General features: G+C 38.9%; 1 protein-coding gene across 1 annotated transcript; it reads right to left on the bottom strand.

The window, feature by feature from the left end:
- Nucleotides 1-11546: 11546 nt before the first annotated feature.
- On the bottom strand, nucleotides 11547-13587 carry LOC149822974 (vesicle-associated protein 4-1-like). The gene is made up of 7 exons (XM_089980455.1): nucleotides 13163-13587; nucleotides 12994-13064; nucleotides 12799-12880; nucleotides 12580-12698; nucleotides 12205-12282; nucleotides 11994-12113; nucleotides 11547-11877 (listed from the first exon to the last, which is right to left on the bottom strand). Exons 1-7 carry the CDS (start codon nucleotides 13425-13427, stop codon nucleotides 11818-11820), a joined length of 795 nt encoding a protein of 264 aa, XP_089836581.1. The 5' UTR covers nucleotides 13428-13587; the 3' UTR covers nucleotides 11547-11817.
- Between the last annotated feature and the right edge of the window lie 14297 nt (nucleotides 13588-27884).

The raw sequence follows: 27884 nt of genomic DNA, 5'->3' as shown, positions 1-27884 counted from the left end.
GCCCCAGACGTCGTCCATCTGGCGTTCAACCCCAGCAACACCTCCGGCATATGCCGACCACCCTGCAACCCGACAGTGCAGGGGATTACAGGTGACGACTCTGGCGATGATCCCGACGACAGCAAATCCTCCCTGTAGCCCAACGGCCACAGGTATAAAACACTCATTTTTTTTTAGGTTTGCCTGAACCAGGAATATAATGTCGCCCTTTACGGTGACATTTGCCGGTGAAGACTGTTGCCCCATGGCGACAATCTGCTGCTAATCTGTGATTGTCGCCCCACGGCGACTCCACCGACGCGAAATCGCCGAAATGGCCTACACAGCCACACGCAGCGGGAATGCGTGGTAGCAATTGGGCCCATAACCCAATGTTGGTGTATCCTTGAAAAAACAATAATGACAGGGAGCGTACCTGAATTCGCCATAGTTCGTGTAGGAAGTTTCGGCGTTCTCCTAAGTCGGTCGACGCCCACAATGAGCCCAGGCCTTAGGTCGACGGTGAGCAGGACCCTATTCTGCTAAGCCTGAATGCAGAACTGAATTTGGGCAGGGAAATGTTACGAATTCTCATCAACTTCATAACCCCTAACCCCTTATATAATGGAGGAATTGGGGAGTTACGTGAATGTGGTCTCTCCACATTCACGTAACTCCCACCCACTATCTCCATTAATCAGCCACTTACGTGACCCACTAATAGGGTGTCAAACCGGGTCAGACTGTGGGTTGGACCCGTAACCCAAAATGTCCAACAAAAGGATCCTACATAAATGCGATAAGGACTATTCCAAATCACTTCTAACATGAGATCACGTTCAATTAGATACCTATCTTTTATGTAGTTGTAACAGTCTTTATCCCCTATTATTAAGGCATTTTTTTTGTGTATCGGTTGTATATATAAATATCTCATCATACTTAATTCTCATGAAAACCTAACTTCACATGGTATCAAAACTATGGCCTTGGAGCATGCTTGTTCTTGCTTGTTCATCTTCATCAACGTATATTCGGTGCCATATGGTGAGCCTTGGCTGCATCGTCCCTTGAGTCCTCATATCGTCCCTGCACCACGAGTCTGCAGTACTTCTTGAATCTCAAACTCACCGCAAACAATTTAGCTTGTCGGTGAATCCAATCGTCTGTGCAAACGAGCCTCTCTGATTATCGGTGTCTCCCGCTAGTCATCATTCCTTCTACAACACCATAGCAGAACATACCTTTTCTGCAGAACTATTGTCTCTGCTATGTTTAAGATTGTGGGCATCTCCCGCCAGTCATCGTCCGTTCTGCAGCACTACAACAGAACACATTGTTGGCCGAATCAGCATGGATTCCCTCTCCAACGATTCTCCTGCCGATCCACACTTTTTTTTGCCCTGCTGCACTACCGCTGGGCAGCAGCCAGAAGTTTGTGTTTTCTTTTATATACTTGGTCTCAAGCATGGAATCTACGCCTTCTACATCCCCATATCAACTTCACCATTCAAACAACCTGGGGATCATTATCGTATCCGCCCCTCTCATGGGTGACAACTATTCTACCTGAAAACGAGCAATAAGAATAGTGCTGAACGCGAAAAATAAACTCGCTTTCGTAGAGGGTTCATTACCACGGCCAAAACCTACCTCGATCAAGTATTCTCTCTGAAATCGATGCAATGACATGGTACTGTTATGGATCATCAATGACATTTCAAAGGATATCGCAAATAGTATTATCTATGCAGATCTTGCAAGTGAAACATGAAAAGATCTCGCAAAACAATTTTCTCGAGGTAACTCTACTCCTATTTATCAACTTAAAAAATTGATATGTGATCTACGCCAAGATCAATCTTCCTTGGTCACATATTTCAATACTTTAAAAACTTACTGGAAGGAATTAAGCACGTATTCTACAATCTCAAACTGCACATGTGGCACATTTAAGGAGTACAATGAATGTCAACAAAAAGAGAAGGTATTTGAGTTTCTCATGGCCCTTAACGAATCCTTCTCTGGGATTCACATTAATATTTTAGTCATGGATTATTTTCCCAATGTGAGCCGCGTTTATTCGTTGGTAAGCTAAGAGGAGACTCAATGACTCTTGACACCATCCACAAATGACTTCTCCAACTCAGTCTCATTAATAGCTAAAAGCATTAGCCAACACAATGGTCGCCAAAATGATAATCAAAGCATTGGGAGGGGCTGCAGACACCCTCGATGTGATCATTATGGGATGCTTGGTCATGTTAAGGCTCGATGTTATAGCCTTGTAGGATATCCGGCCGGCCATCTCAAAAGTTTGACTCCTATGAATAGTCAGAAAAATATCATCAATGATAGAGTAGATGCCAATGGAGCAACCAATGCAGCCATAAATTCCACCAACTCAATCCATGAGATATCTGCATTAGCATAACTAAGTGAGGATCAACTTAAACAAATAGATGAATGGCTTAACTCAGACACTAATTTGGCTTCTACTAATCTTACAGTTAACATACATATTTTCATTCATTTTTCCTCTATCCTATGCTTCCTGGATTATCGATACAGGAGCATCAGACCATATGACCCTTCATTTAAATTTATTATTTAATGTCCAGTATATGCCCAAAGAAAAACCCGTTAGATTACCCAATGATCAAATCATATGAGTAACCCATTTTTGGAAAACTCAACTCTCACCAGACCTCATCTTTCATAATGCTCTTCATTTTTATTATAATTTATTATCCATCGAAAAGCTAACTGAATCATTGAATTGTATTGCTATGTTTTTTCCCTCATTCTGTGCTTTTCAGAATTGTTCAACGAAGAAGCTGATTGGAGCGGGTAAGCTTCACGACCGACTCTACCATTTTGACCCTCTCTTTCAACTTCGTTATGCCTTCCATGATACTAAATTACCGGATACCCAAATTTGACATATGAGACTTGGACATCCCTCTTATATATGATCGGACCATACATTTGTCTAAAGAACTTGATGAATTATCTTCTTGTTTTAATCGTTTGTGTGATGCATGTCATCGAGCTAAACAAACTCGACTTCCTTTTCCAATAAGTTCTAAAATGAGTAGTGAATCATTTTCTCTTATGCATTGTGATATATGAGGACCATACAAAACACAATCACACACTGGTGCATATTTTTTTTTCACTCTTATAGATGATTTCTCATGATATACATGGGTTTTTCTTATGCAATATAAGTCAGAAACTTTTTTTTTTGACAAAATTTGGTGCCATTGTCAAAACGCAATATAAAAGCCAAGTGCAATCTATTCGATCTGACAACGATGCTGAATTCTTGTCCCAACATATGCAAAAAAAAAAATCACCAAAATGGTATTGATCACCAATGGTCATGCATAAGAACTCCTCAACAAAATAGCAGGGTGAAACCAAAGCACCGTCATCTTCTCGAAGTTGCACATGCTTTATGTTTTCAAGCCAACTTACCTATAAAATTCTAGAGAGAGTGTATTCTCATAACTACATATTTGATCAATCACATCCTTACCCATATTTTAAACAAAAAAACTCCCTATGGAGTTCTTTTCAAAAGAAAACCCCACTATGATCATTTACGAGTATTTGAATGTTTGTGCTATGCTCCAAATTTAAGTCCTATCAATGACAAATTTTCTTCATAACCTCAAAAATATGTTTTTATTGGATATCCTTACAATCAACGAGGATACAGTCTTTATGATCTAGACACTCATGAAGCTTTTTTCAGTCGAGATGTTTTATTTTACGAAAATAAATTTTCTTTTTTTATCTAATCTCAATATGAGCCTACTCACATGAAATGTGTCATATCTAAACCTATTAAGGATACATTCACCAATCCTGGACCCATTGTTGCCAATAATCATAATGATCAACCAATATCCCCAGCCCCTCACATATCTTTAGAACCAGATCCCGTTGCACACCCAATAGCTCCCGCTCCGAATGCGCATATGCATACCTCCCCACCTCCTACTTTCAACACTCGTCATTCTACCAAGATTCACACCCGCCTCTCCTACTTGTCGACTATGTCGGTTCCTCTACCATGGTATCGAAGCAAGTCTTACCCATGCCTCCCGGTCATGCTTCTTCAGGTAATCCCTACCCTATCCAAAATTCTCTTTTCCTCTCAAAATTTTTTCCTTCACACCTAGCCTTCCTGTCTGTTGTTCTACATGATGTTGAGCTTCGCAACTTTAGCGAAGCCACTGAGAATCCACATTGGTAATATGCTATGCTAAAAGAGATCCAGGCTTTAGAAGCAAATCACACTTGGACTATCTTTCTCTTTTCACCGGGTAAACATCCTATTGGATATAAATGGGTTTACAAGGTCAAGCATAAATCCGATGAGTCTATTGAGCGCTACAAAGTCCGTCTCGTTGCCAAAGGCTACACTCAAGTAAGAAAGAAACCACTCTTTCAAGATCTTCTGCTGAAGCAGAATACCGGTCCATGCTAGCAACAACGTGTGAGTTAGTTTGGTTGAAGGCACTTCTAGCCGACTTTGGAATTATCTACAAAGGCCCGATGATATTGTACTATGACAATCAATCGGCAATACATATCGCTGCAAACTCGGTGTTTTACGAGCGAGCCAAATATATTGAATTTGATTGTCATCTTGTTCGCGAAAAAGTGCAATCATGTGTTATATGCACTAAGTATGTTCCTACAAAGTTACAACTTGCAGATATCCTCACAAAGACTCTTGGACGCGACCAGCTTCAAATTCTCATAAGTAAGCTAGGAGTCACAGTTCTTCACTCTCAGCTTGAGGAGTGTCAAAGAGATAAGGATCCCACATAATGCGATAAGGATTTTCCCAAATCATGTCTAATATGAGATCACGTTCAATTAGATACCTATCTTGTATGTAGTTGTAACAGTCGGTTTTATCCTCTATTACCAAGGGATTTTTTTTGTGTATGGGTTGTACATACTTAATAAAACGTAAATTCAATTCCCATGGAAACCTTACTTCACATTTTTTGTGTCGTGTAAAAACTTGCATAAGTTTGAACACAGGTATTGTGATAAAGTCTGCAGTTTGAACACAGGTATTGAAATAAAGTGAGAATTTGAAAGCATACTAGAAATGTGATGGTGCTCACATCTCCTTGTAGTGTAACGTTGCAGGTTCAAAACCCAGTGGTACGTTAAATAACCTCAGCTTGCCTTTCAAAAAAAAACAAGAAATGTACTGGTGCTATACATCAAATGATGAGAGAAGCCTTAAGTTTTATAAAACCTGAGTTGACCTCGGCAATATGTGGGCCAAGTTTGGGTCATGATTTTTGATGGGCACCCAACCCAGCTCAGCTTTTTGTCAAGTACCTGACCTGACCCGACTATTATATATATATATATATATATATATATATATATATATATATATATATATATATATATATATATATATATATATATATATATATATTTTCAATAAAAATAAATTTCTAAAACCCGAACTGATATGAAGCAGGTTTTGGGATTGAATATTAAAAATGCTAACGGCTTAGATTCTCTTTCAGTTTGAACCAAATCTGATCCATATTGTCAGATATAGATACCGTATATCCAAATCCACAACAGATTGGGGGGAAATATGTTTGAGCTTTGTTGAATTTGGGTCAAAATCTGATAAAAAGATGTGACTGGAACTAAGTTGAACTTGGACTAATCTAACCCATTTTTATCTTTTCCACGTAGAAATCAATAGATTTTCCATGTTCACATTGGATCCAATACCGGATTGGCTAATATAATGACCAGATCATAAATGTTTGAATATGAAAAACCAGATTGGTAATAGGGTCTATTTGTCAAAAATCAAGTTCACTGGTCTATCAAGCAGCCTATGCCCAACCTGTTTCCCTACCAGGCTAGTATATATATATATATATATATATATATATATATATATATATATATATATAGAGAGAGAGAGAGAGAGAGAGAGAGAGAGGTCTTGCTAATGCTGGCAGGACAAGTTTCTTAATAACTAAGACCTTTAATTTGGGAATGGTGTATGGGTAGAACGGTCCTTGTAATAGATAATTAACAGAAGTCATGGAATTAAAAAACTTGGTGTCATTTGCATAACCCAGGCAAAAACTTTGGTGGGAAGTTGAAAACTTTCAAACTTATAGTGTACACATGAATTAGACAAAAAAAATTTGGTGGTTATTTGAAAAATTTTCATGTTTTTTTTTTAATCCTATTTCTTATAATTCTAAAATAATCGTATTTTATCTATAAACAAGTCAACTCAAACTTGGCGCATTTAACTTGAACTAATTATGAGCTCGAACTCTGCTTGGCTCGCCACAAGAATGATCCAAGCTTGAATACTTCAAGCTCATCTCGTTCAACTCATTTACCAGCCCTACCCAAGACCATCCAAAATCTCAATTTTGAAGTATTCCGTGTGAAATTTCAGATCTAGGCAGATGCTATATGGGGTTTGGTGGATGTAGTGTGAAACACCACGTGGACACGTCGAGTGACACATCATAAATTTGCATATTTGTTTCCCAATTTTTTTGTCATGAAATTTTGGTACATTGTGAGTTGTTGATTCTTGAAGATCTTAGAAAACCTATGTATATGCCATAATCACATAATCCAAAACTTGTTTTCCACTAAATAATGATCGTAGAGCATATCTATACGGTCTCATCAACCAAAAAAAGGTAAAATTTTTATTCAAATTTGAAGCTTGTGTTAAGTGGGAGTAGGTTCTCTGGGAGCACCCTATCATTGCTAATTATATCTATAGAGGAAGAGATGGCTGATAAGATATTGAGTAAGGGTTATGCAGTATAGGCATCTAAATAAACTATGTTAAGTACATCTATAAGGTCTGATTGAGAAGATGCAACCTACTATGATTTCTAGTATAAGGGAGTAGGTGCCCGGAAAAGCCGTAGCATTACTATGTCTCCTCCTAATGTAAAGCAGGCTGAACCATAAGTTCTATCAGATGTCAAATGGAGGATTCTCTGTTCGATGATCTCCCAAGCCATGGGTTTGTACTTGTAACTTACTGCTGTCAGCTTCACCATCAATGGCCACCTTTCTCGGATGCTGGAGAATTTGAGCAGAATTTCAGGCAAGAATTCAAGCTCTTTGCTTATCTTGGTTGTTCTTGTGCTGGATATTTATTGAGGGGAAACCCCGGTTCAGGTGGTGGGGACACAGGAGAGATTGATGATCTGCCATACAGGACCCCTGAACCACGCAGTTAAAACTTTTTGGCTGCCCCTCTTGCCCACAAAGAGGCCCCCTGCTTTTGAAAATCCAACCATGTGGATGTGCTTGGTATAGTGAATTTGGTAGGAATCTAACCATTGAATCGTGTATTTTTTTATGAAAATGCAATTTTTGAATGCTTAAATATTTATGAAAATTATGAGCCATTGATTTTAAAGCTTTAAAAAAATATCATTTATGCATCAAAATCTGACGATTCAAAAGCGAGTTCTTATAAAACCAAGTATGCAGATCACATCTGCACCATTAGATTCAAGAGAAAAGAACAAAAAATCAATGAAAATCATGGTTTACACAATAGTTCTCATATTCTAGTGATTCTATATATGTAGACATATACACGAGACAGGAGTAATGGTGGACATGTGATCGCCCACATCGGATGAGTGTGTGCCATTTATCGTGCCTTTGTCACACACATACATTATATATATATATATATATATATATATATATATATATATATATATATATATATATATATATATATATATATGAGACAGAAGTAATTGTGGGCATCCAAACAGTGAATGCCGACGTTGAATTAGTGCACGATCAATGGTGCACACAAAAAAGGGTCTTTAGCGGCAGTGGCAACTGCCATTAAAGTCCTTTTGGGAGGTTGAGCAACGTATCCGCTCATTCGACCTTAACAAGTCGTACACCGTTACTCTCTCTCACTATATATATATATATATATATATATATTCACAGATTGGGGGTCCTTGGCGAAGGGCTGGGTTTGTGCTAAATGTGTAGCCCCGAACCCATCTGGATAACATGCCATCTCAAGACCCGGCTAGGCCCAAATACAAGAGTGTCGGGGGCTGGAATATTTACAAAATTTCTGAAACATCAAATTCCAAACCATAAAAATTTCTGCTTATGCATTGAAATCAGATGATTCAAGAATCAGTTTCTTTAAATCCAAACATGGATATCACATCCGTACATTCTGATTTAAGAAAAAAACTAAAAAGAAAAAAAAGAAAATTGATGTTCATGTTCTCGTATTCTAGTGTATATATATAGAGAGAACTGAATATATTAGGCCCCATTTCTCATTCTGCCTTGTTTTGCCTCATAGGTTTCAAGTATTTTTTTAGGTTCAGCCCTTAGAAGTGCTTAGCATGTTTTATTTAGTGGGAATCGACCACTGGATCATGTTATTTCGATGAAAAACAAATTTTTATGAGCCGGGAAAAACTGGTACCTTCATAACCATTGATTTTTTATTTTGAATCGCCGGAGAAACCTATATGCAGGTCAGATTCCAGCGATCCAAAAGCCGGTTCCCACTAAACAAAACCTATAGATCACATCTATGGTGTTAGACGTGAGAAAAAAATACTTAAAACTACAATTTTTGAAGGGGCCCAACAAGACCTAAGGGAAAAAAAAAACTAAGGAATGCATTACTCATATATATATCACAAATGAATATATTTTTGAAAAAGTTTTGCATTTAAATACATGATTGTCATTTATTTTTAATAGATTAAATTAAAAATCATGTCTGGCTCAAGACATCAGGTCTGGACCAAGGTCAACTATAAGAGAATCCATATCTAGATCCAAGGAGGTCCTCTATGGTATTAATGCACATATAAATCGCCTCTCTCTCTCAAGCACAGAAGTGAGACGACGCAACCAAGATAAGGGCTTGAATTCTACATTCTCTTCCACAGGAAGGTCACCATGGAAGACAAGGAAATGGTGAAGTTGTCAGCAGTACTAGTAGGCTATCGGTTCAACCCGACCCCTGAGGTGTGATCATCACGTTATACCTAAACAGAACAAGAAGGATCACAGACATGAATCTTCCGTGCAACATCAACCCAACCGCAGGCCTTCCTCACACCTTCTCCCATTGTTTGTTGCTTATTGATGATTGTCTTGTTCCTTTTTATATAAAGGTTGAGAGAAGTACTGAAGTTATTAAGATAGCGATCTTAAGAACGTGCTGGTAAGTTTGGGATCTCGGTGTTCCAAAATCATGTTTTTTTCGCTGTGTTACAAGTAAATGGGCAGAAAAAAATATTGTTAACAGTGGAGTTAAGATTGGTGTGGAGAAAGCGTATGCATGTCAACCTAAAACAGTGACATGCAACCAAAACAGAGTGGATGATGCATGAATTCCGATCATGGGAGTCAACTGCAACTTTGTACACCGATAGGGTAAGAACTAAGCCGATCGCGCACACATGCATGCACATGTGCGCTTGGACACTTGGGCAATTAAGGTGCAATGGGACAATGCCACATTGATGGTGCACTTTGCACTTCACAATGGTGCAGGACTCATTCAAAGGCACCTAGGTCCATTTTGATCATTCTGAGCCTAGTTTGACTTTTTGACCATACTTTGACTTTTCATTTCTTGCATTCCTAGCATTGATTTGGCCCATTTTAAAAAATTTAAATAATTATTATGAGGCTTCGTGACTGTAGGGCAGTTTTTGAAGTCTTTGACTAGGCGAGTGACCATTCGAGGTCATTTTTATTATTTTTTTTAAATGTTGGATTTATGATCATTTAATCTCATTTATCACCCAAAATGTGTCGTCCTAAGTTTATAAAAACCCTTCTTTTCCATCATTTTGATCAGATTTTATGATTTCTCAAACTTTTCTAATTTTATATCCTTTTGGCTTGCAAGTTCAAGGGAAGTCACCCAGTTTTGTGAGGCAGTTACACTGGGTCAAGAAAAGTCAATAAATAGTTAAATTTAGTAATAAACATATGATTGTAACTATGAATAAAGTGTCTAATTTAATGTAACATGTGACAGAAATACATGTAAAGAACAAAAATAAAAAAGAGAAAAAGAAAAGAAAAAGGAGGGAGAAGAAGAGAGTGGAGGGGTGAGAGCAGGGGCGTAGCTAGGATTCATGGGGGGGGGGGGAGCGGAACAGGGGTGTAGCAAAAAAAAAAATTGTGTGATAGTCTGGGCTTCGGAAGCAAGCGCCACAGATTTTTTTTTTTGAGATAAAATAAAAAATGGCTACAATTATTAATAAAAATCTATTTCATATGGACAAATCAAACTATTTGCTGCAGTCAGGGCTGGGCTAGGACTGGGCTACAAAAATGGATAAAAATCTATTTCATATGGAATCAGGGCTGGGCCAGGACTGGGCTGTTTTTTTTTTTTAACTGGGCCGCAGCCCAGTTCTGCCCCCCACCCCCCCAGCTCCGCCTATGGGTGAGAGGAGGAAGAAGAAGAAAATAAAAAAATTAAGGAAAAAAGAAAAAGAAAAAAAGGAAAAAAATATAATATAAGAAAAAAGAAAAAAAAAGATAAGGAAAAGAAAAAAATGCATAGGGGTAAAAGGATGAAGAAGGAGAAAAGGCTAAGAAAAAATAGAAAAAAAGGTAAAAAAAAGAAGAAGAAAAGGAGTTGAGAAAAAAAAAGCATTAAAGGTGTGAGGGAGGAAGAAGAAAAAAAAAAGAAGGAAGCAAAAACAAAAAGAAACAAATTAGATAACCATGCAGCCTAGGTGCTACCTAGACAGTGATCGCCTAGACCCATAAGCCTAGGAGGAGGCCTGCACCTAACCTCCTAAGTTAGGCGTTTTTGACAACTATATATATAATGTCAAGTGTGAAATTGTGTTTCATACAAAACAAGAGTTAATTGAATGTTAAATAAATAAGAATATATTCCAGAATAATTTTGGTAAGCGAAAGGATACAATGTTACACGTCCATAGAGTATTAAATCACATTGTAATACAACAATAGGTTGTTCTTCATAGATATTCAACTTTTTAATCATATCCACAAGATATTTCAAACTCTCAAAGATTTTAATGCTTTTTCCAATGTTGAAAGTGACTTCAATTATTTTTGACAACTGTACATTTGGAATTATGATCCTAGTGAAGCATATATTGAAATTTCATTACTCTACAAAATATATCATCCTGCATTTGTTCCAACTGTTAAAATAATTCATCTCAACCTGGAAATTTCACTTTCTAAATCTAGCAATTTTTCAAGTTTAAATGAATCCTAGCGCATTCTTTCAGGATAGACTAACACAAACTATTAAATAAGGGAGCAGAAGTCAAACTGAATACATTTCCAAACCTTAGGATCAGCTTCATCGTCCAACAACTATTTCAAGTATAATGGAGAGCACAACGACTAAACTAAAAATGTCTTAAGCCGACGAGAAAAACAAATTACAGAAACATCCACTTACCACTCAGAACTAAACATCCACTTATCGCTCATAACTCTATAAAGCAGGATGCTTCTAAGAAAGCAAATATTTTTATTCGATACGGTGCAAAATCATGCTATGTACAAGTAGGAAGACAGGCCTGAATCATATCCCACAATTGCAGAGGTCCATGTCACATTTCAAGACACATCACACCATCATTTTCTACTTGAAATTGAACTAAACTTACTTTAACGTTGTGCCAGAAAAGGACACAATGGTACATATCCATTTTAACCGTATTGCAAAATCATCGCAAATCATGAAATCTTGCAACATTGTTGAAACAGAACCGCACTTTACACTGAATCAACACCTTCCACCTGCTGACGTGCTAGATATCTTTCTCTTCGTTCTTTCTGTAAAATGGAAAGGTCACACAGAATACACGTACAGAGAACCATTTAAGACCGTATAAACCAGAGGGCAATGAAGAAACCATAAAGTAATGTAAAAAGATGAGGCTGATTTTTACCCATTCATCGATCACAAGGCCTTCACCAACAATCTTCGGTCCAGCATCCTCTGGGGGCTTCTTCCGTTCTTCAAGGGCTGCTTCCGCCTCATCCAGCTGACGCTTAAGTTTCTCCAATTGCTGCATCGATGAGCACACATATTAAGCCCATCATTCACCTCATCTTGAAAAGAAACAACAAAAAAGGAAAACTTGACCGAGAATGACTCACAGGAGAAGGACGTTCAGGATCCAAGAACACAACTCGAAGGATCTGCTCCACAGAGACCTGATCCTTCTGCTCATCAAACTACACCAAAAAAAGAGAGCAATTCATGAATTGTACCACATTCAACTTGGAAAACATCAGAAGATCGGCGAAGGAACAGTTGATTCGATAAGCAAATCATACACAAAATTAGCGAGAAGATCATAAAATCAAATCAAAGAATGATCAATTCAATAAGCAATTCACACTCCAACAATAACCGAAAAAAAAAAAACAATCCGAAGAATGGAGACACGATGATCGCAATCTAAAATATTCCAGATAAAAACTAGAAAAAAGAATCACGATTTCATTCACATAGAAAAGCGAAAATCTCACCAGCTCGGGCACATATTCCATTCGCCCTTTCACCTTCAAACTCACTATTTTGAACTTGACTTTGCTCTTCTGATCCAACACTTTCTCGTTAGTTTCCGGCTGTTCAACGAATTTAAAGACTGAAAAATGCAAAACACATCTTAAGAAGATGAATTCCCCTTAAAAATAGCAACTAGAAAACTAGATTTGGACGCGCATTAGCGTGAGCGAAAACCTTACCTGTGGCTATGACGCTCTCTCCGGGTGCAAGTATGCCACCGGGAGGACGCATAAAGCAGCTCTTCGGAGCGGTCGTTTGGAACTAAATCAACACCAGAAAAAAGCCACATTTTCAAAGGTGAGAAACACCAATTAACACTAATCAGTCTCCGTTCAACGAGCTAATCTCAAGAACAGGGGAGCTAATCACCGCACCTTGAACGCTACATGAGATTTACTCGTATTCTTGATCCTCACCGCACTCTTCGCCTGCTTCCCCGGTTCATCTTCACCACAGAAACCAGAAGAACCTTCAGAAATACCCCCAGTACGAAGCAAGGAATACGCGAGAGACATAGAGAGATATCAAGGGACGGGATTTTACATGGAAAGTAGAGCTTGTTCGCCGGAACAAGCCGGAGATGGCGGCGAGTCGGAAGGAGGAAGCGAGCGACGGACGAGACGGAGTGCGCCGGCGGGTTCGAGCACTCGACCAGGACATGGCTGCCGCTCTGGTGAATCTGAGCGTTTTGTGAGGAGGAGGAAGAGGAGGAGGAGGAAGACGACGTCGCTCCCGATTGCCAGAACGGCATCCGGAAGAGGTTCCACACCTTCCCTTCGGTCGGAGATTTTGGATCGGAGATCGCCATGTCGAAGCAACGCGTGTTTCCGGCGGGGTTTCACGATATTCGGAAGCGATTTTCCGGCAACCTGCACAGTTCTTCCGGCGGCAATCGGCTTCCCTAACTCGCTCTGAATCCCTTTCCTTGAGTCCGAGAGAGAGAATAAAGAGGGAGAACGACGCGTCGGAATTTAAATGGTTTGTTTAATTGGATAGAATTGTGATTTCAAGTCCGGAAGCCGTCGCCGCCACTGTGCGTATTTTTCGCCTCTTTTTTCTTTTGCAGCATGGGGCCCGCCGCTGCATGTTGACGTTGGAATTGTTTTTCGGTTGAGCATTTTGGGTTATACTTTTATTCCATTGCAGCACCGTGACTCTGATAATACGAAGAGATCAAGCCCGATTCCGCTATCCTGCCAAGTGCATAAGGATATTAGTAATTGCATTGTCAGAAATGTCAAGATACGTGGCCAAGAATAATTGAAGGCTGTTTTTTCAAATTCTCACACTAATTAATAATCATCTTTTTATTTTTCTTGAGGCAGGTTTGTTGCCGGGCGTGATTTAAGGAGGCTGGGGACAAGGTCCCACTCCAGTAGGGATGGCAGTGGGGCGGGGGAGAAGGTCTCCACCCCCGCCCGCCTCAAGATTTTATCCTCCACCCCCGCGGGGAATGGATTTTATCCTCCATCCCCACCTTCATCCCCGTTTCATGTCCTCCATCCCCGGTTCAAACGGGGATGAGGCGGGGCGGGACGGGGATATTGCGGGGAAAAGTGGTCGGGGCGGGGCGGGGAAAAGTGCACGACGTCCATCTCTGCCTCCACCCCTGGACGGAGATGGTTTTTAACCTTCGTCCCCGCCTCCATCCCCGTTTCATACCCTTCATCCCCGGTCCAAACGGGGCGAGGCGGGGCCCCGCTTTTCCCCTGTCCACTGCCATCCTTACACTCCAGACTTGTTTCAAAATTTTGCTTTTCATTTTAGCCTTTATTCTCGCAAGGGTTTTTATTTTAACCTTCATTCATATCTTTCTATCATTGGTTCAAACAAAGCGAGGCGAGGCGGGGATTCATTTTTTCAATCTTGCTACCATTATCGCCTTTTATCGATAGAGGAATGAGGAGAGTGAGAAGAGAGAAATTTGAGCTCATGCAACTCGTTAGAGAAAGAAGAAAGAAGAGATTCAAATAATGATGTTATGTTAGGGTTAGAAATATATATAAGATTTTATAATATGTATAAAGATATATATTAATTTTCTTAACAGGAGGACGGGGTAAGGCGAGGTAGAGCAGGGGCAAAAGTAAGTCCATGTCGGCCTCCATTCCCACACGAGTTTTGATTTTAACCTCCATCCTTGGTCCAAACGGAGCAAGGCGGGGCGGGCCATCCCTAGCATGATTAGTGGATTAGTTAAGAGGGAACATTTAATTAGTTGATTTTTTTTTTTCATATCAAAGGTTCATTAAGAGTAAGTTTGGTTTCTTGTAGGGGTGTTGTGCAAATGCTATTCACTTTCTAAATTTCATGAGAACTCTAATATCATGAGGTTTCATTTGTTTCAATTTTTTTTTTTTTTGGGGGGGGGCGGGGGGGGGGGGGGGTGCTGTGCAAATGAGATTTACTTTCTAAATCTCATGAAATGGAACCAAATATACCCTAAGTGTTTAACCACAACTTTTGAGGCAGTCTATGTCGAGCCCAGTTGTTGGAGCCATTTCATAAGTCAACCATTGACTTGATTTGAGTCATAGTTGGCTTGATTTTGGACTAGTCTTAGGCAAATAGGTTTGAGTCAACTTAGTTGCTTGGAGCAACTGGGTCCAAGCTCGCCTAAGGCCTTTCATGTTGTATGAGTTGCATAAGCTCTTTATAGCTAGAAAGGTCATTGGTTTTGATGCTTTGGTGGGTCATCCGAGATCTTTTCGATGGTCTATGATAAAAAGATGTATATAATCCCAAACTATTGTGCAAGGCCCGTGGTAGCAAAGGAACTGGGAAAAGTATACACTGAAGTACATCCTATCCAACCTTCTTGATTTAGTCTAATTAAGGACCAGTATTTCACATGAATCAAGTCAATACGGCACTGAGGCATTGATCACAATTCATATTTGTAATCTTGCATGTGTGCGTTCTTGCGCATTTCGACATAAACTATGGGTGTATGTGTGATGCAGAACCATGGTTAAGTCGTAGCCTTATTTGTTGACTGAGTCCAGTGCCAAAAAATTGACTGGGACATAAACTTAGCTCTATGTTTAATTCTCAAACACAATGAATGGTACAAATAAATTAGGTAATCAATTTACACAATGAATGGTACAAATCAATTAGGTAATCAATTTGCACAATCAATGGTAGGACACAAGGAATTACCCTTAAGAGCATGATTTAGTCAACTCCTACTAAGTGGATTTGATGTCAAACCATGAATGATAATATATAGTACACATTTTTCATACACCCTCATAAGTCATAACCACCATCAAAACATCACGATAATCTTTTTTTTTTTTACGAGGCACCTACATAAACAAATTTGGAGTGTGATTTTTTGTGTAATAAACAAAAAGAAAAAGCAATTGATTATGAGATGTTTATAGACCTCTATTAGGTCACCAATTATACTATACACATCTCTTTATGGTGTCGATTAGCTAGACCACATGGATCATGGGTCCAGTTAGAAGTTTATACAATTCTTATTTTATTCATTATTCTTCATGTGGTGAGAAATTTGGTATGGCATTTGATCTTTTAATGCAAATAAATAGTGATGTGATTGACTTTGAGGTGGTAAATAGCGTGGGAAGGGATCAAGCAAATGAGTAGGATGATGCTTTCTAGAAAGAAAACATATTTTGATGCTACCAACTTCTTTTATGATATGATCTTTTTCTTTATATGTTTTTATGTCTAGATTGTGTAGGAAGAGACTAGTACAAGTGACATAGTTTTTACCTTTTTGTAATGTAAAGTGGAAGCATATGCTCGTGGGGATTAGATAAGCATCCAAAACCGAATGTGGTGGCCATAAATAAAAATACCATTGCATTGATTTGTTTAGGTGTGAGGATTTAGTGAGCCAAGTTGGGCTCCATAATTTCACCCTACAAACTAGGAGGGATTATATGGGAAGGGCAGCTAGAACTTCAAAAGAAGAAGGCATTATTAAGGGAGACCTGATCCAGTGCTCTGGCCGCAATGGAGGATATGAAAACGAAATGGAGGATATGAAAACCAAATGGAGGCGGGGATCGACTTAAGCTTCCTCCCCCTATCCTCGATCCCCGTCTTGCCCCACCCTGCCCTGTATTCGATCCTTCTTTAGAGATGGCAGTGGACCGAGGGGAAACAGAGCCCCGCCTCATCCCGTTTGGATCGGGGATGAAGGATATGAAATGGGGATGAAGGCGGGGATGGAGGTTAAAATCAAAACCCGTGCAGGGATGGAGGATAGGATTTTGAGATGGAGCGGGGGTAGAGACCTTGTGCCCCGGCCCCACCCCGGTCCACTGTGATCTCTACTTGGAAGAGTGGGCCATGGGACAAACTAACCACTATCCTATGAGAGGGTGGACCCCAAAGATGCATGGCAGCATCTAACGGGCCAAGTACTTTGCTAAGTATTCAACCCGAGCACTAGATCTTCTTCTCTCTCTTTTCAAGGATATGGGAGCCAAATGGATCTGGCAATTTTTTTGACGGGCGGTCCAAACTGATTCATGCTTAACTAATACCATCACAAGGCCGTTATGGTTTCAAAATTTAGGCCCAATTTAAGTTCTGGATTGGGACTGACTTTAGGTGTTCTCCACTCAAAATAGACTCAAAGCAGATCGAAAGGCTGTGTTTGAGAGGAGATGAGAGTGAAAAATGAAAATGGGCGCCCACCTCTGAAAGCTACAAACACACCCATGCACCAGTGGGGTTTGATCTGGTGCCCTCATCTCGGCATCTTCACAAACACCTCGCTGGCCAATAAACTAAAAGAATTATAATAAAGTTAAATATCCGAGGTAGTTAATAAGTTTTAAATTTTTTTTTTGTATGTATAAATAATTGCAAAAGGCTTTTAAAACCGATTCACTAAAGTGAGAGAGGGGAGCGGAATTTTGTGTGTATAAATAACATGACTTGACCCAAGAACCAATTGGTTAGCCTGACCTATACCAATCCTAAGTCCTGATTTGAGCGGGCTCAAAACCAATTTCATGTAGTGATCTAAGCTAGCTAGGTTACAGAACTAGATTAAAACCCGACCTAATCCAGCTCGAGTCACAATTGGGTTAATCATACCTCAACCGTACCCTACCTAACCAACCCATTTGCCAACTTCAAACTAATGTCCACATAAAATATGGGTCAAAATGTATGTACTTTCAACAACCAACTATATATGAATATGGCTGGCCAAAATCACACCCTGATCTGGATCCAACTGCATCCAACTCACACTTTTATGTATAATAAACATTATAATTAAAAAATGCCTTAGATATAAGCTGGTTTAAACATGCCAAATATGCTTCTCAACTACACAAATATGGAGGTGAATAACGTTAGCTGAACAGTTGACAATGAAACAAGGTATTCCCTTTTTTTCCTTTCTTTAGTGCTTATTGACTTGGAAATGGTTTCAAACTATAGACTAACTTGGCCAATAATTTGTCTGGGCTAGTGCCATGTATCAAGTAAACTAATAAAAAATGGGTTTGTTATTATTATTTTTTACTCGAAGAAACCGCGCCAGGCTCAGAGACCTAGCCGTGCTGGCTCAGCCTGCCATACTTACCGTTTATGTCCATGTCAGCATAAAACTCTTAGGGCTTACTAGGGATGGCAGTGGGGCGGGGCGGGGGACAAGGTCTCCACCCCCGCCCCGCCTCAAGATTTTATCCTCTACCCCCGCCTCCATCCACGGCGGGGAATGGATTTTATCCTCCATCCCCGCCTTCATGTCCTCCATCCCCGGTTCAAACGGGGATGAGGCGGGGCGGGGCGGGGATATTGCGCCAAACCCCTTGGGTCTAAGAATGGGTTTGTTATTACTTAACCCCATTTTTGGTTTTCTTATATTGATTATCTACCATTGACTTAAAAAGTGACCATCGTTTCTGTTTTTTTTCTTCTTATATTTCCCACCCCACTATAATTATGTGGCCCCTCAAATGGCCAAATGTCCTTATTTTCTTATATGTTTTGTGAAACTGTTGAGAATTTTTTTTAATAATAAGATAAAAAAACATCGGACTTTTTTTTGGATAGTCTAAGTGTGGTAAAACTCATGAGGTCCCCCCTGCCTACTAAGGAGTATACCTAGCTTTCACCTTGGGGTAAGGGATGCTGCTCGTGGATTTCAAACTTGTAACATCTTGTCAACTTGGTGACAATTACAAGTCGCCCTACCAAATGAGTGCAGCCCTTGTGGGCAAAAAACTATCACAGTTGAGCCCATTAGTGTAAAACTCTTAAATCCCCCTGACCAAACAGACATGAGTTTTGAACTTGTGATGTTCCTTTCAGCTTAGTGACGTCCAAGAGCTGCCCCTACCAGATGAGTGGAGCCCTTGTCAGTCTGAAACTGTTGAAATGTTGCAAAAGGTTTTTTTTATTGCTGAGAGGAAAAGGTTAGTGACCTTTTGAATTTTATTAAGCGCCTCAATATTGAATGCATTGATTTACAATTGAGCCCTCTCTTTGCTTCTTGGCCAAGCATAGGGAAAGCAGAAATCCTGTTATATGCTTCAGTAGTTTGCATAACACTTTCTTGCCTCCTCTCTCGCCGAATGAAGCAACCATTGAAGCTGATGGTGTTTCACAACCCACCACCAGAACTTTCGTGCTAGAGGAAGTCATGCAGTAGATGGGGCAACAATAGCATCGTCTAATCGCTTCTTCCCAATAGGACCTGACCCAATGAGCCTCTTCCTACCGGTGGGCACCATCCCCAACCTCCACTATCTCGGCATTGAGGGTGCTTACTCCTTTATTTCTATCAAGCAGGTTAAAGAATGAGCCACCATTGACCGAGAAACAACCAATGACATACTGTCAGCCTTCCTTGACCGGTAGTAGCCCTAGTTGTCCACTGCCTGCATCTCATGTTGAGTCTTCCCCACAAGTGTGAATCGATGGAAACAATGCAACGATGACAATGGAAGAAACACCAAACAAAAACAAAAGAGGAAACAAAAATAGCACACAACGCTTTACGTGGTTCCCTCTCAATTGAGGTACATCCACGACGACCGATATATCAGCACCTTCCACTATCTTCTTACAAAGATTACAAAGTGGCCAAAAGGCATAAGCCTTACAAACACACAAGGTGTAACAAATGAACAAGAGGATATACCTCACTGAGGAACAAGGTACAAATGATCTGAAGAACCAGCTTGATGAAGTTGTCCTGAAAGAAGTGTAGCAGCACTTCTTGCTCTTGTTCTCTCTGCACCCTTTCGGTGCCCTAAAAGTGTTTTTCACACACTCTCTCTAATGTTTTGCACACACGTTCATTCTAACTTTTCTCGCTCATCCATCCCTTAAATAGAGGATGAGACCCACAATAAATGTGGAAGACTAAACGTCTTGCACTCGTATTTAATATGAAAAGACTAAACGCCTTTCATAACTTACGATGCGCCTGAAGCGCCTTATCACAAATCGCTATTTCAGCGAGTACTGCAAATCACTATGCAGTGATACCAAGAAATCACTATCCAGTGATGCCAACAAATCACTATCCAGTGATGCCACAAATCACTATCCCAGCGATATCACAAACCGACTTCCAGCTAAAGCTACAAATCGCTATCCAGCGATACCGAATTTGACTTACGCAACTCCAAGCACTAACCACAAATCGTCATCGACAAATCGCTGATTCACAAACTCAGAACAGCTGAATTGTCATTCAGCTAAGAGGACTTTTACAAATCGCTATCCAGCGAATACGAAAGACGTCCTTAACAAGATCAGGCGACGTGCTTGAAAGAGACCGCAACAATGTGACTAAGGAGGGAAACCCAACACTGTTCAACATCACCTTCCTCTATTTTTGACCACCCACCCCCACCACCTTGTCCTTCTCCACCATCACCACCCTTGTCTTCCTTCCTTTCATCCGCACCACTTAATCAGTGGCACTCCTGGTTGCAACTAGGAGGCCACCCAGATCCTCCCTTTCTTCCACATCTTCCTCCTACTTCCTCTCTTATCTGATTGTCATTAGCGAGGTGCAGTCTGGCAGGGATTCTATCGGCTGGTGGACGCCAGCCACCCACAATCGTCGGCACCTCAGTTTGTTGAGGGAGGGTGTCCAAATCCTATGTACACCCTTTCTCAATCCCTCTCACACCTCCCTTTCCATCATGAGGGTAAGTCAACAACACTGAATTAAAACCGCTTCAATCCAATTTTGACCCATTATACAGTCTATCAAACTGATTAAGAGGCTCCAAACTGGTTTCATCCTTCATTCAATGCCTCATACTTTGTTTTGAACCCCAACTTAACTCAAAATCTCTCAAATCCACCTCATTTTAGTCCAAACTTTTGTTTGAACCATTTAGGTCAATACCAAACTCACATTTGGCACCCAACCCAACTGAATCCTACCTACACCCAATCTCATACCTATTCAAACCATAGCATAACCTTGGATCCATAACTGCCCCAAACCCAACATAACCCAAAGGCACTAAAATCTCAATCACTTGAAATCCAACTCAAGTGTGCCAACACCTACAAGTTCAAAACAAAGTTTTAAGAATTTTTTTTGGCCCATTAGATGCAGAAATATTCTTTGATTAGTCCTATAAAGTGTGGTTCTTCTTTGAATACCATTATGTTTTGGAGCATGGTTAGCGACACAACTTTGAGGTTCAACCCAGTTGTGGTTGGATGAGTTGATGAAAGATAGAGAGTTAAGGTTTATGACGAATTCAAACATGGCAGAAGATGCATAATTATTTTTTTTGAAAAGAAAGGTAATTTTATTAATTTGAAGAATAGAAGCAATACACCGTTCAAACAAGTGATGAGATATCACTTGCTGAAATAGATTTAACATAAAATTACGTAACAACTGCAATGAATTCAGTATCAAACCATCTAGCCAGTTAGAATGCCTAGGTTTCAAAGATCGCCAATCTTGTGCTTGGAGGAAAATGCCCCAACAAGCATCCGTTTATCTTGAATATCCCTTCTGCTCCAAAAGTCGAAAAACCTGCAGCAGCCATATCCCTCAAAAGAAAGTGCTAGAAGAGAAGTGGTCTACAACAGACGATCAACCAAACAATGTGACTGTCTACAATGAGGTGAAGAATCTAGGCACCCAGACAGACATGGCTTCACAGGTTACTTGAGGCCCCTGATACACCTGTCGTCAAGCGAGTAAAACCACCATGAATTTGAACACATTGGAAGCAATCACAACTCCCTGCATCACGAAGAGTAACACCACAGAGGACCAGGACTGAGAGGAGGAACCTACTGTAATCCCGTTCACGCAAGGAGAAGACCCTTTCTTTTTTTTTAAATGCAACGTTTGATGCGCACCAGTTACTCGAAAAGCCTTAAAATAGGAAGGGCGTTGTGTGTTCTCCCCCGAAGATGTAGGGTTTGCTACAGTGCATGTTTGGGGGTTCGAATGAGCGCCATGTATATAACACTACAAGAAAAATGTGTATTAGCGACGAACGCCATCCGTTGCTAAAGTCGTTAACAACGACTTTTGCAATGAATTAGCGATGGATAGCGTCCGTCGCATAACCCTAGTTGCTAAACTGTGACAGAATTTATCTGTCGTCATTCTGTCACTAAGTAGCGACGGATCATGTTCGTCACTAAATAGAGAGTGATTCGGTTATGCAACAGAATTTAATCTGTCGCTACTATTTAACGAGGGATGCATATTTGTCGCTAATGTCTATCACCAATTTGGCAACGGCCATTAGCGACAACTTAAATTCTGTCGCAAACTGATAATTGCTTTAAATTGACAACGGATAATATCTGTCGCTAATTTAAAAAAAAAAATAAAAAATTTTCTGAAACTCAAGAAAAATTTCTCGTTATACAATTCATATAACTTGCTTAAAAAATAAAATACACATAAAAAATACATATACAGGTGGAACAAATTTAACACAAGTTCTAAGTTAAGCAAACTTTAACAACCAAATATAGTCCTTGCCAAGTTATAATTAGTTACAATTACGTTAAAAAATTAAACAAATGAATCTAATCCTCGCTAAGAATTTGGGAATCATCCTCTTCATTTTGTCAATCTGCCCCTCCTTCCATGCCTCCATCAACTCCTCTACGCTGATCATCTCTAGCATCCTATAAGAGAACAAAAATGTTAGTATTTATAAACAAAATATAATAAAATAAATTATATGCAATGCACCTAATCTAATGCAACAAAGTAAATGGCTAAATGACACAGAGAATAGCCATAAACTAGAGGACATTAACAGAATTCAAATATGTGTTTTAAGACTGGAAAAAATGTATAGTGACCCAATCATGCAAATATGTGTTCTAAGTTTGTCAAAGAATTTTATAGTGATTCACGTATGCATATATAGTTTATAAGGCTGTCAAATAAATGTGTTATGTATCACAATCATGCATATATATGTTACAAGACAGTCAAAAAACTTTCATAGTGATGAAATCATGCATATATGTGTTCTAATGTTGTCAACAAACTTTCATAGTGATTCAATCATGCTCATATGTGTTCTACAACAGTAAAAAAACTTTCATTTTGATTTAATCATGGATAAATGTGTTCTAAGGAAATTTTTATAGTAATTCAATCATGCATATGTGTGTTCTATGACAGTAAAATAATTTCATAGTGATAAAAGCATGCTTGTATGTGTTCTAAGGTTGTCAAAAAACTTTCATAGTAATTCAATCATGCATATATGTGTTCTAAGGTTGTCAAAAAACTTTCATATTGATTCAATCATGCATATATGTGTTCTAAGGTTGTCAAACAACTTTCATATCCATTCAATCATGCATATATGTGTTCTAAGATTGTCAAAAAACTTTTATATATGCTAATATCATGCTCATATGTGTTATAAGGCAGTCAAAAAACTTTTATAGTGATTCAATCATGCTCATAATTGTTCTAAGGTAGTAAAAAAACTTTATATGTGATTCAATCATGCGTATCATGTTCTAATGCAGTAAAAAAACCTTATAGTGATTCAATCATGCTCATGTGTACTCTAAGGCAATCAAAAAACTTTATATGTGATTCAATCATGTGTATCATGTTCTAAAGCAGTAAAAAAAAATTATAGTGATTCAATCATGCATATATGTGTTATAAGGCATTAAAAAACTTTCATATATGCTAATATCAGGCTCATATGTGTTCTAAGGTTGTCATAGTGATGAAAGCATGCTTGTATGTATTCTAAGGTTGTCTAAAAACTTTTATAGTGATTAAATCATGCATATATGTGTTATAAGGCACTAAGAAAATTTTATAGTAATGAATTCATGCATATATGTGTTGTAAGGTTATAAAAAAACTTTCATAGTGATTCAATCATGCGTATATATGTTATAAGGATGTCATAAAAATTATATAGTGAATCAATCATGCATATATGTGTTATAAGGTGTCAAAAAAAATCATAGTGAGGCAATCATGCATATACTAGCTTGAAATCTAACGATATGAAACAAATGACATGAATCTTTATACCTGACGGGCACCGGAGCTCATGTTGAATGCAGACAAAGTTCCTTTGTCCTAAAAAAAATTGCACAACTCATTACAGACAATGTTGGGAATGACTTCATTTAAAAATCACTATATTTTATCCTCAAGACACTGACAGACACCATCCCAAGACATAGCAGGGTCAATCGGACGTTGGGAGTTGATGCTGATGGGAGAACTCTGAGAGTCGTGGCTACAGGAGGCAACGACTGGTGTGGTGTTCATGTTACTCCCAAACCCGAACACACGACCCATTTTGGATTTACCAGTTGCAGTCACCCATGCTGCAGGATCAAAAGGCGGATGCTGAGTGGAGTCATTGCCATATCGTTATACCATTTGTTGCTCGTATGACTCCTACAAAGTAATGATTAAATATGAATTAATAATTTAGAATTACAATGTTTATGATAACATAATTCAAAGTAACTTGTATATTATAATGTTTATTAATATAATAAATACATACTGATGTCCTTCTCTGATACAAAATCTTTCGTGCCCTTATGTTTATGTGTTTCAACAAACATATCCTTATAAGGCACAATGTTTCCTTTTTCTGCTTCCTCTAATGTTAAATGATAAAAAAATCGATTAATAAGTATGCAGAAATACTTACAAATTTGACAATATATATATATATATATATATATATATATAGATGAGTAACCATTTTCTTCTGGTGGCTCCCAAAAGCCCTAGATTCACCTGTGTTTAGATGGGCATCACACATCTTCGTTCGGTTTTGTGCATCCTTTGCTGAGCGGTTTTTAAATTCATTGCTCGTCTACTTGTCACACATGCCCTCCTAATAATCTCTCCTGGTAGTAGAAGGCCCATGGCCCTTCCACTTCAGTGGATCATCTATTTCAACTGCTACTTTTTTTGTTGTAGTTTTTATATTGTGAAACATGTTGACAAATCGATTGGCAGCCACCTTCTGCCACACTATCCTCACGTTTTTCTTCTCATTCGCAGTCGTGAAGCAATGAGAAGCCTACAAATACTTTCAGAAAGTTAACACACATAAATATGAAACACATTAGTTATGATAAACGATTGCTTACCATGAATGATGACATTAATATGTCCAACACCTCTGTCGAGTACTTTTTCCATTGCGCTACCGATCCTAAAAGATGCTGCAGTAGTGACTTTCTAATTTCTCGTATTACTTCTTGCTACTCAAACCTCACACTGCACATGAATTGATATACATTAACAACCGACTGTCGATAAACATTATTTATAAGATAAGGATTGGACAAGTGACAATAAAATACTTAACACACATAAATATGAAACACATTAGTTATGATAAACGATTGCTTACCATGAATGATGACATTAATATGTCCAACACCTCTGTCGAATACTCTTTCCATTGCGCTACCGATCCTGAAAGATGCTGCAGTAGTGACTTTCTAATTTCTCGTATTACTTCTTGCTGCTCAAACCTCACACTGCACATGAATTGATATACATTAACAACCGACTGTCGATAAACATTATTTATAAGATAAGGATTGGACAAGTGACAATAAAATACTTATGATCGACTATCGATATACACTATTTAAATCGACTGATGCCCTCCTTGCCAAAAAATGAAATTACCAGCGAAAAAAGGAAATAAGCAGAAGAGTCGGGGGGTTACCTGAGTTGAAGGGGGTCAGGCGACTGGTGTCGGTCGACAAGCATCGGGCGACGAGCGGCGAAGACAGGCGCCGACAGGCGGCTGGCCGGGGGGCGATGGGTGGCGGAGATGAAATAGAAAAGAGAAAGAAAGGGGTTCAAATTAGGGATTTATGGAGAAATTAGCGACGGATTTGCGATGAACAAATTTCATCGCTATTTGGCGACGGGATAGCGACGAAATAGTTCTGTCGCTGATCTGTCGCTAAGTTGCGACAGATATAGAGACAAAATAAATTCCATCGCTAATCTGTTGCTAAGTAGCGACAGATTATTGACATAATGTTTTTTGTCGCTAATTTTGCAAATAAGTGTTATTTTAGCGACGAATATATTTCTCTCGCTAATCCATCGTAAATTTGTGACAAATTTTTTCTATCATAAATTTTCATCGCTAATTAGAATTTTTCTTGTAGTATAAGCATGTGGGGCTCGTATCCCCTTGTGTGTCGGCATCACTTAGCATCAGAATCCGTTGTGATTGCAAAGACTTAAGTACCCTTTCTCGCCCTTCTCGCCATGAAACGACGGTTCGAGAAAAGAACAAAAATATCCTCCATCCAAAAAAAGAAGGATGATCTTAACTCTTCAAAAAGTCCAAACATTCTATCTTTGCTCTAAGCAGTATACTCCTATGCTGCCAGTGGATCACCCTTTGACTACTCACTATTTACTGTAACAGACGCTCCTTTTGATGATGCATCCTTTACCGTCGTCTACTGCCACCAGATCACCCTTTGTCGTCATCTCGAGTCCAGGTTCCCACCTTGGTTTTTAGCTTGTGTTACAACATATTGTCGCCTTCTCGTTCCTGCCTTGTGTTACAAAACATTCTTGAGTTTGTTCCTACCTCGTGGAAATAACTATAAATCAATCGACTGGTTCGATCATTGGTGGGTTTCATAGGGGCATTTGTCGACCATTTCGTTTTACAGTCTTCTCTTCTTGTTCATTTTTGTTAGGTAGTATAGAAAAAAGCAATGACGCACAAACATTCTAACAAGTGCCATTAAGGCATCGTGAGTACCTTTCCATGTCATCATGCTATTGCTGAAGAATGTATGTCATCGTGAGTGTCATTAAGGCATTGTTTTGTTATTGCAGGTGGATCTTGTCTTTTCGACGGTTGAAAAATTAAAGATATTTGTAAGACACTGAGACCTGTTGACAAGAATGCTTGTTTACAGATGCGAGGAAGGGCCTCTACCCCATCCAGTATCGTCCATTCACTCAGTATATGCAATGTAATGCAAATCGCGATTGTAGTAACATACTACTGATTTGTGAGATATTGTTTTGTTTGTTAATATCGATTTGTAAGCTATTATGCTGAATTTCTGTATCGATCTGTAATATATTATGCGATATGTATATCGATTTATAAGATATTATGTATTTTGTAGTGTCAATTTGTAGGCTATTATGTTGAATTGTCGTATCGATTTGTAATATATTATACGATGTGTATATCGATTTGTAAGATATTATGTGTTTTCTAGTATTGATATGTAAGATATTTGTAGAAAGAATTTTAAAACGTATGCGTGCGGAAATACATTGTTACGCACTTGTGGTGGCAATTTTTGTATTCAAATTGCTGCTCATTTAGCAATTTCTATTGAAATCACTTCATTGCATCATAGATATAATTAAATCGCTATCACGTGAATCGCTATCGTCAACACACATATATGATAAATTGTTTCTTTTATTGGCATGGTAAATAACAACTTGATGCATAGTATAAGCAAATAACAAATCGTTGTTGCTTTTATACTGTGATTCATTCAATGATTTCTTTGACTTGCTTAACCTTATCGGTATCCGTTGTTATATGCATGTTGAATAAGTCATAGTAAATATATGCGCTGGCTTATGCAAATTGATATCTTGCTTATGACAGTGGTGAGCTTATCATTTGGTTGCAATGAAGATGATTTATCCCAATCATTGTAAAGTTATGGAGAAGTGAACATCTGTAGTAATGACGTACCTAAAGAAGTGAACATGTGCACTAATGATGCACAT

The sequence above is a fragment of the Nuphar pumila genome, chromosome 11 (genome assembly GCF_984573655.1).
Source record: "Nuphar pumila chromosome 11, dmNupPumi1.hap1.1, whole genome shotgun sequence".
NCBI classification, from domain to species: domain Eukaryota; kingdom Viridiplantae; phylum Streptophyta; class Magnoliopsida; order Nymphaeales; family Nymphaeaceae; genus Nuphar; species Nuphar pumila.
The sequence above is the reverse complement of the archived record's forward strand: the minus strand, read 5'-3'. Positions and strand labels throughout refer to the sequence as shown.

Bases quoted from the DNA above. Each gene is read 5' to 3' on its own strand.
- LOC149822974 (XM_089980455.1), bottom strand. From the start codon at position 13,427: ATGGCGATCTCCGATCCAAAATCTCCGACCGAAGGGAAGGTGTGGAAC. The intron at 12,881-12,993 runs GTGCGGTGATTA...GTGTTGATTTAG, and splicing joins AATCTCATGTAGCGTTCAAG to TTCCAAACGACCGCTCCGAA. The intron at 12,114-12,204 runs GTGAGTCATTCT...TCATCGATGCAG, and splicing joins ATCCTGAACGTCCTTCTCCT to CAATTGGAGAAACTTAAGCG.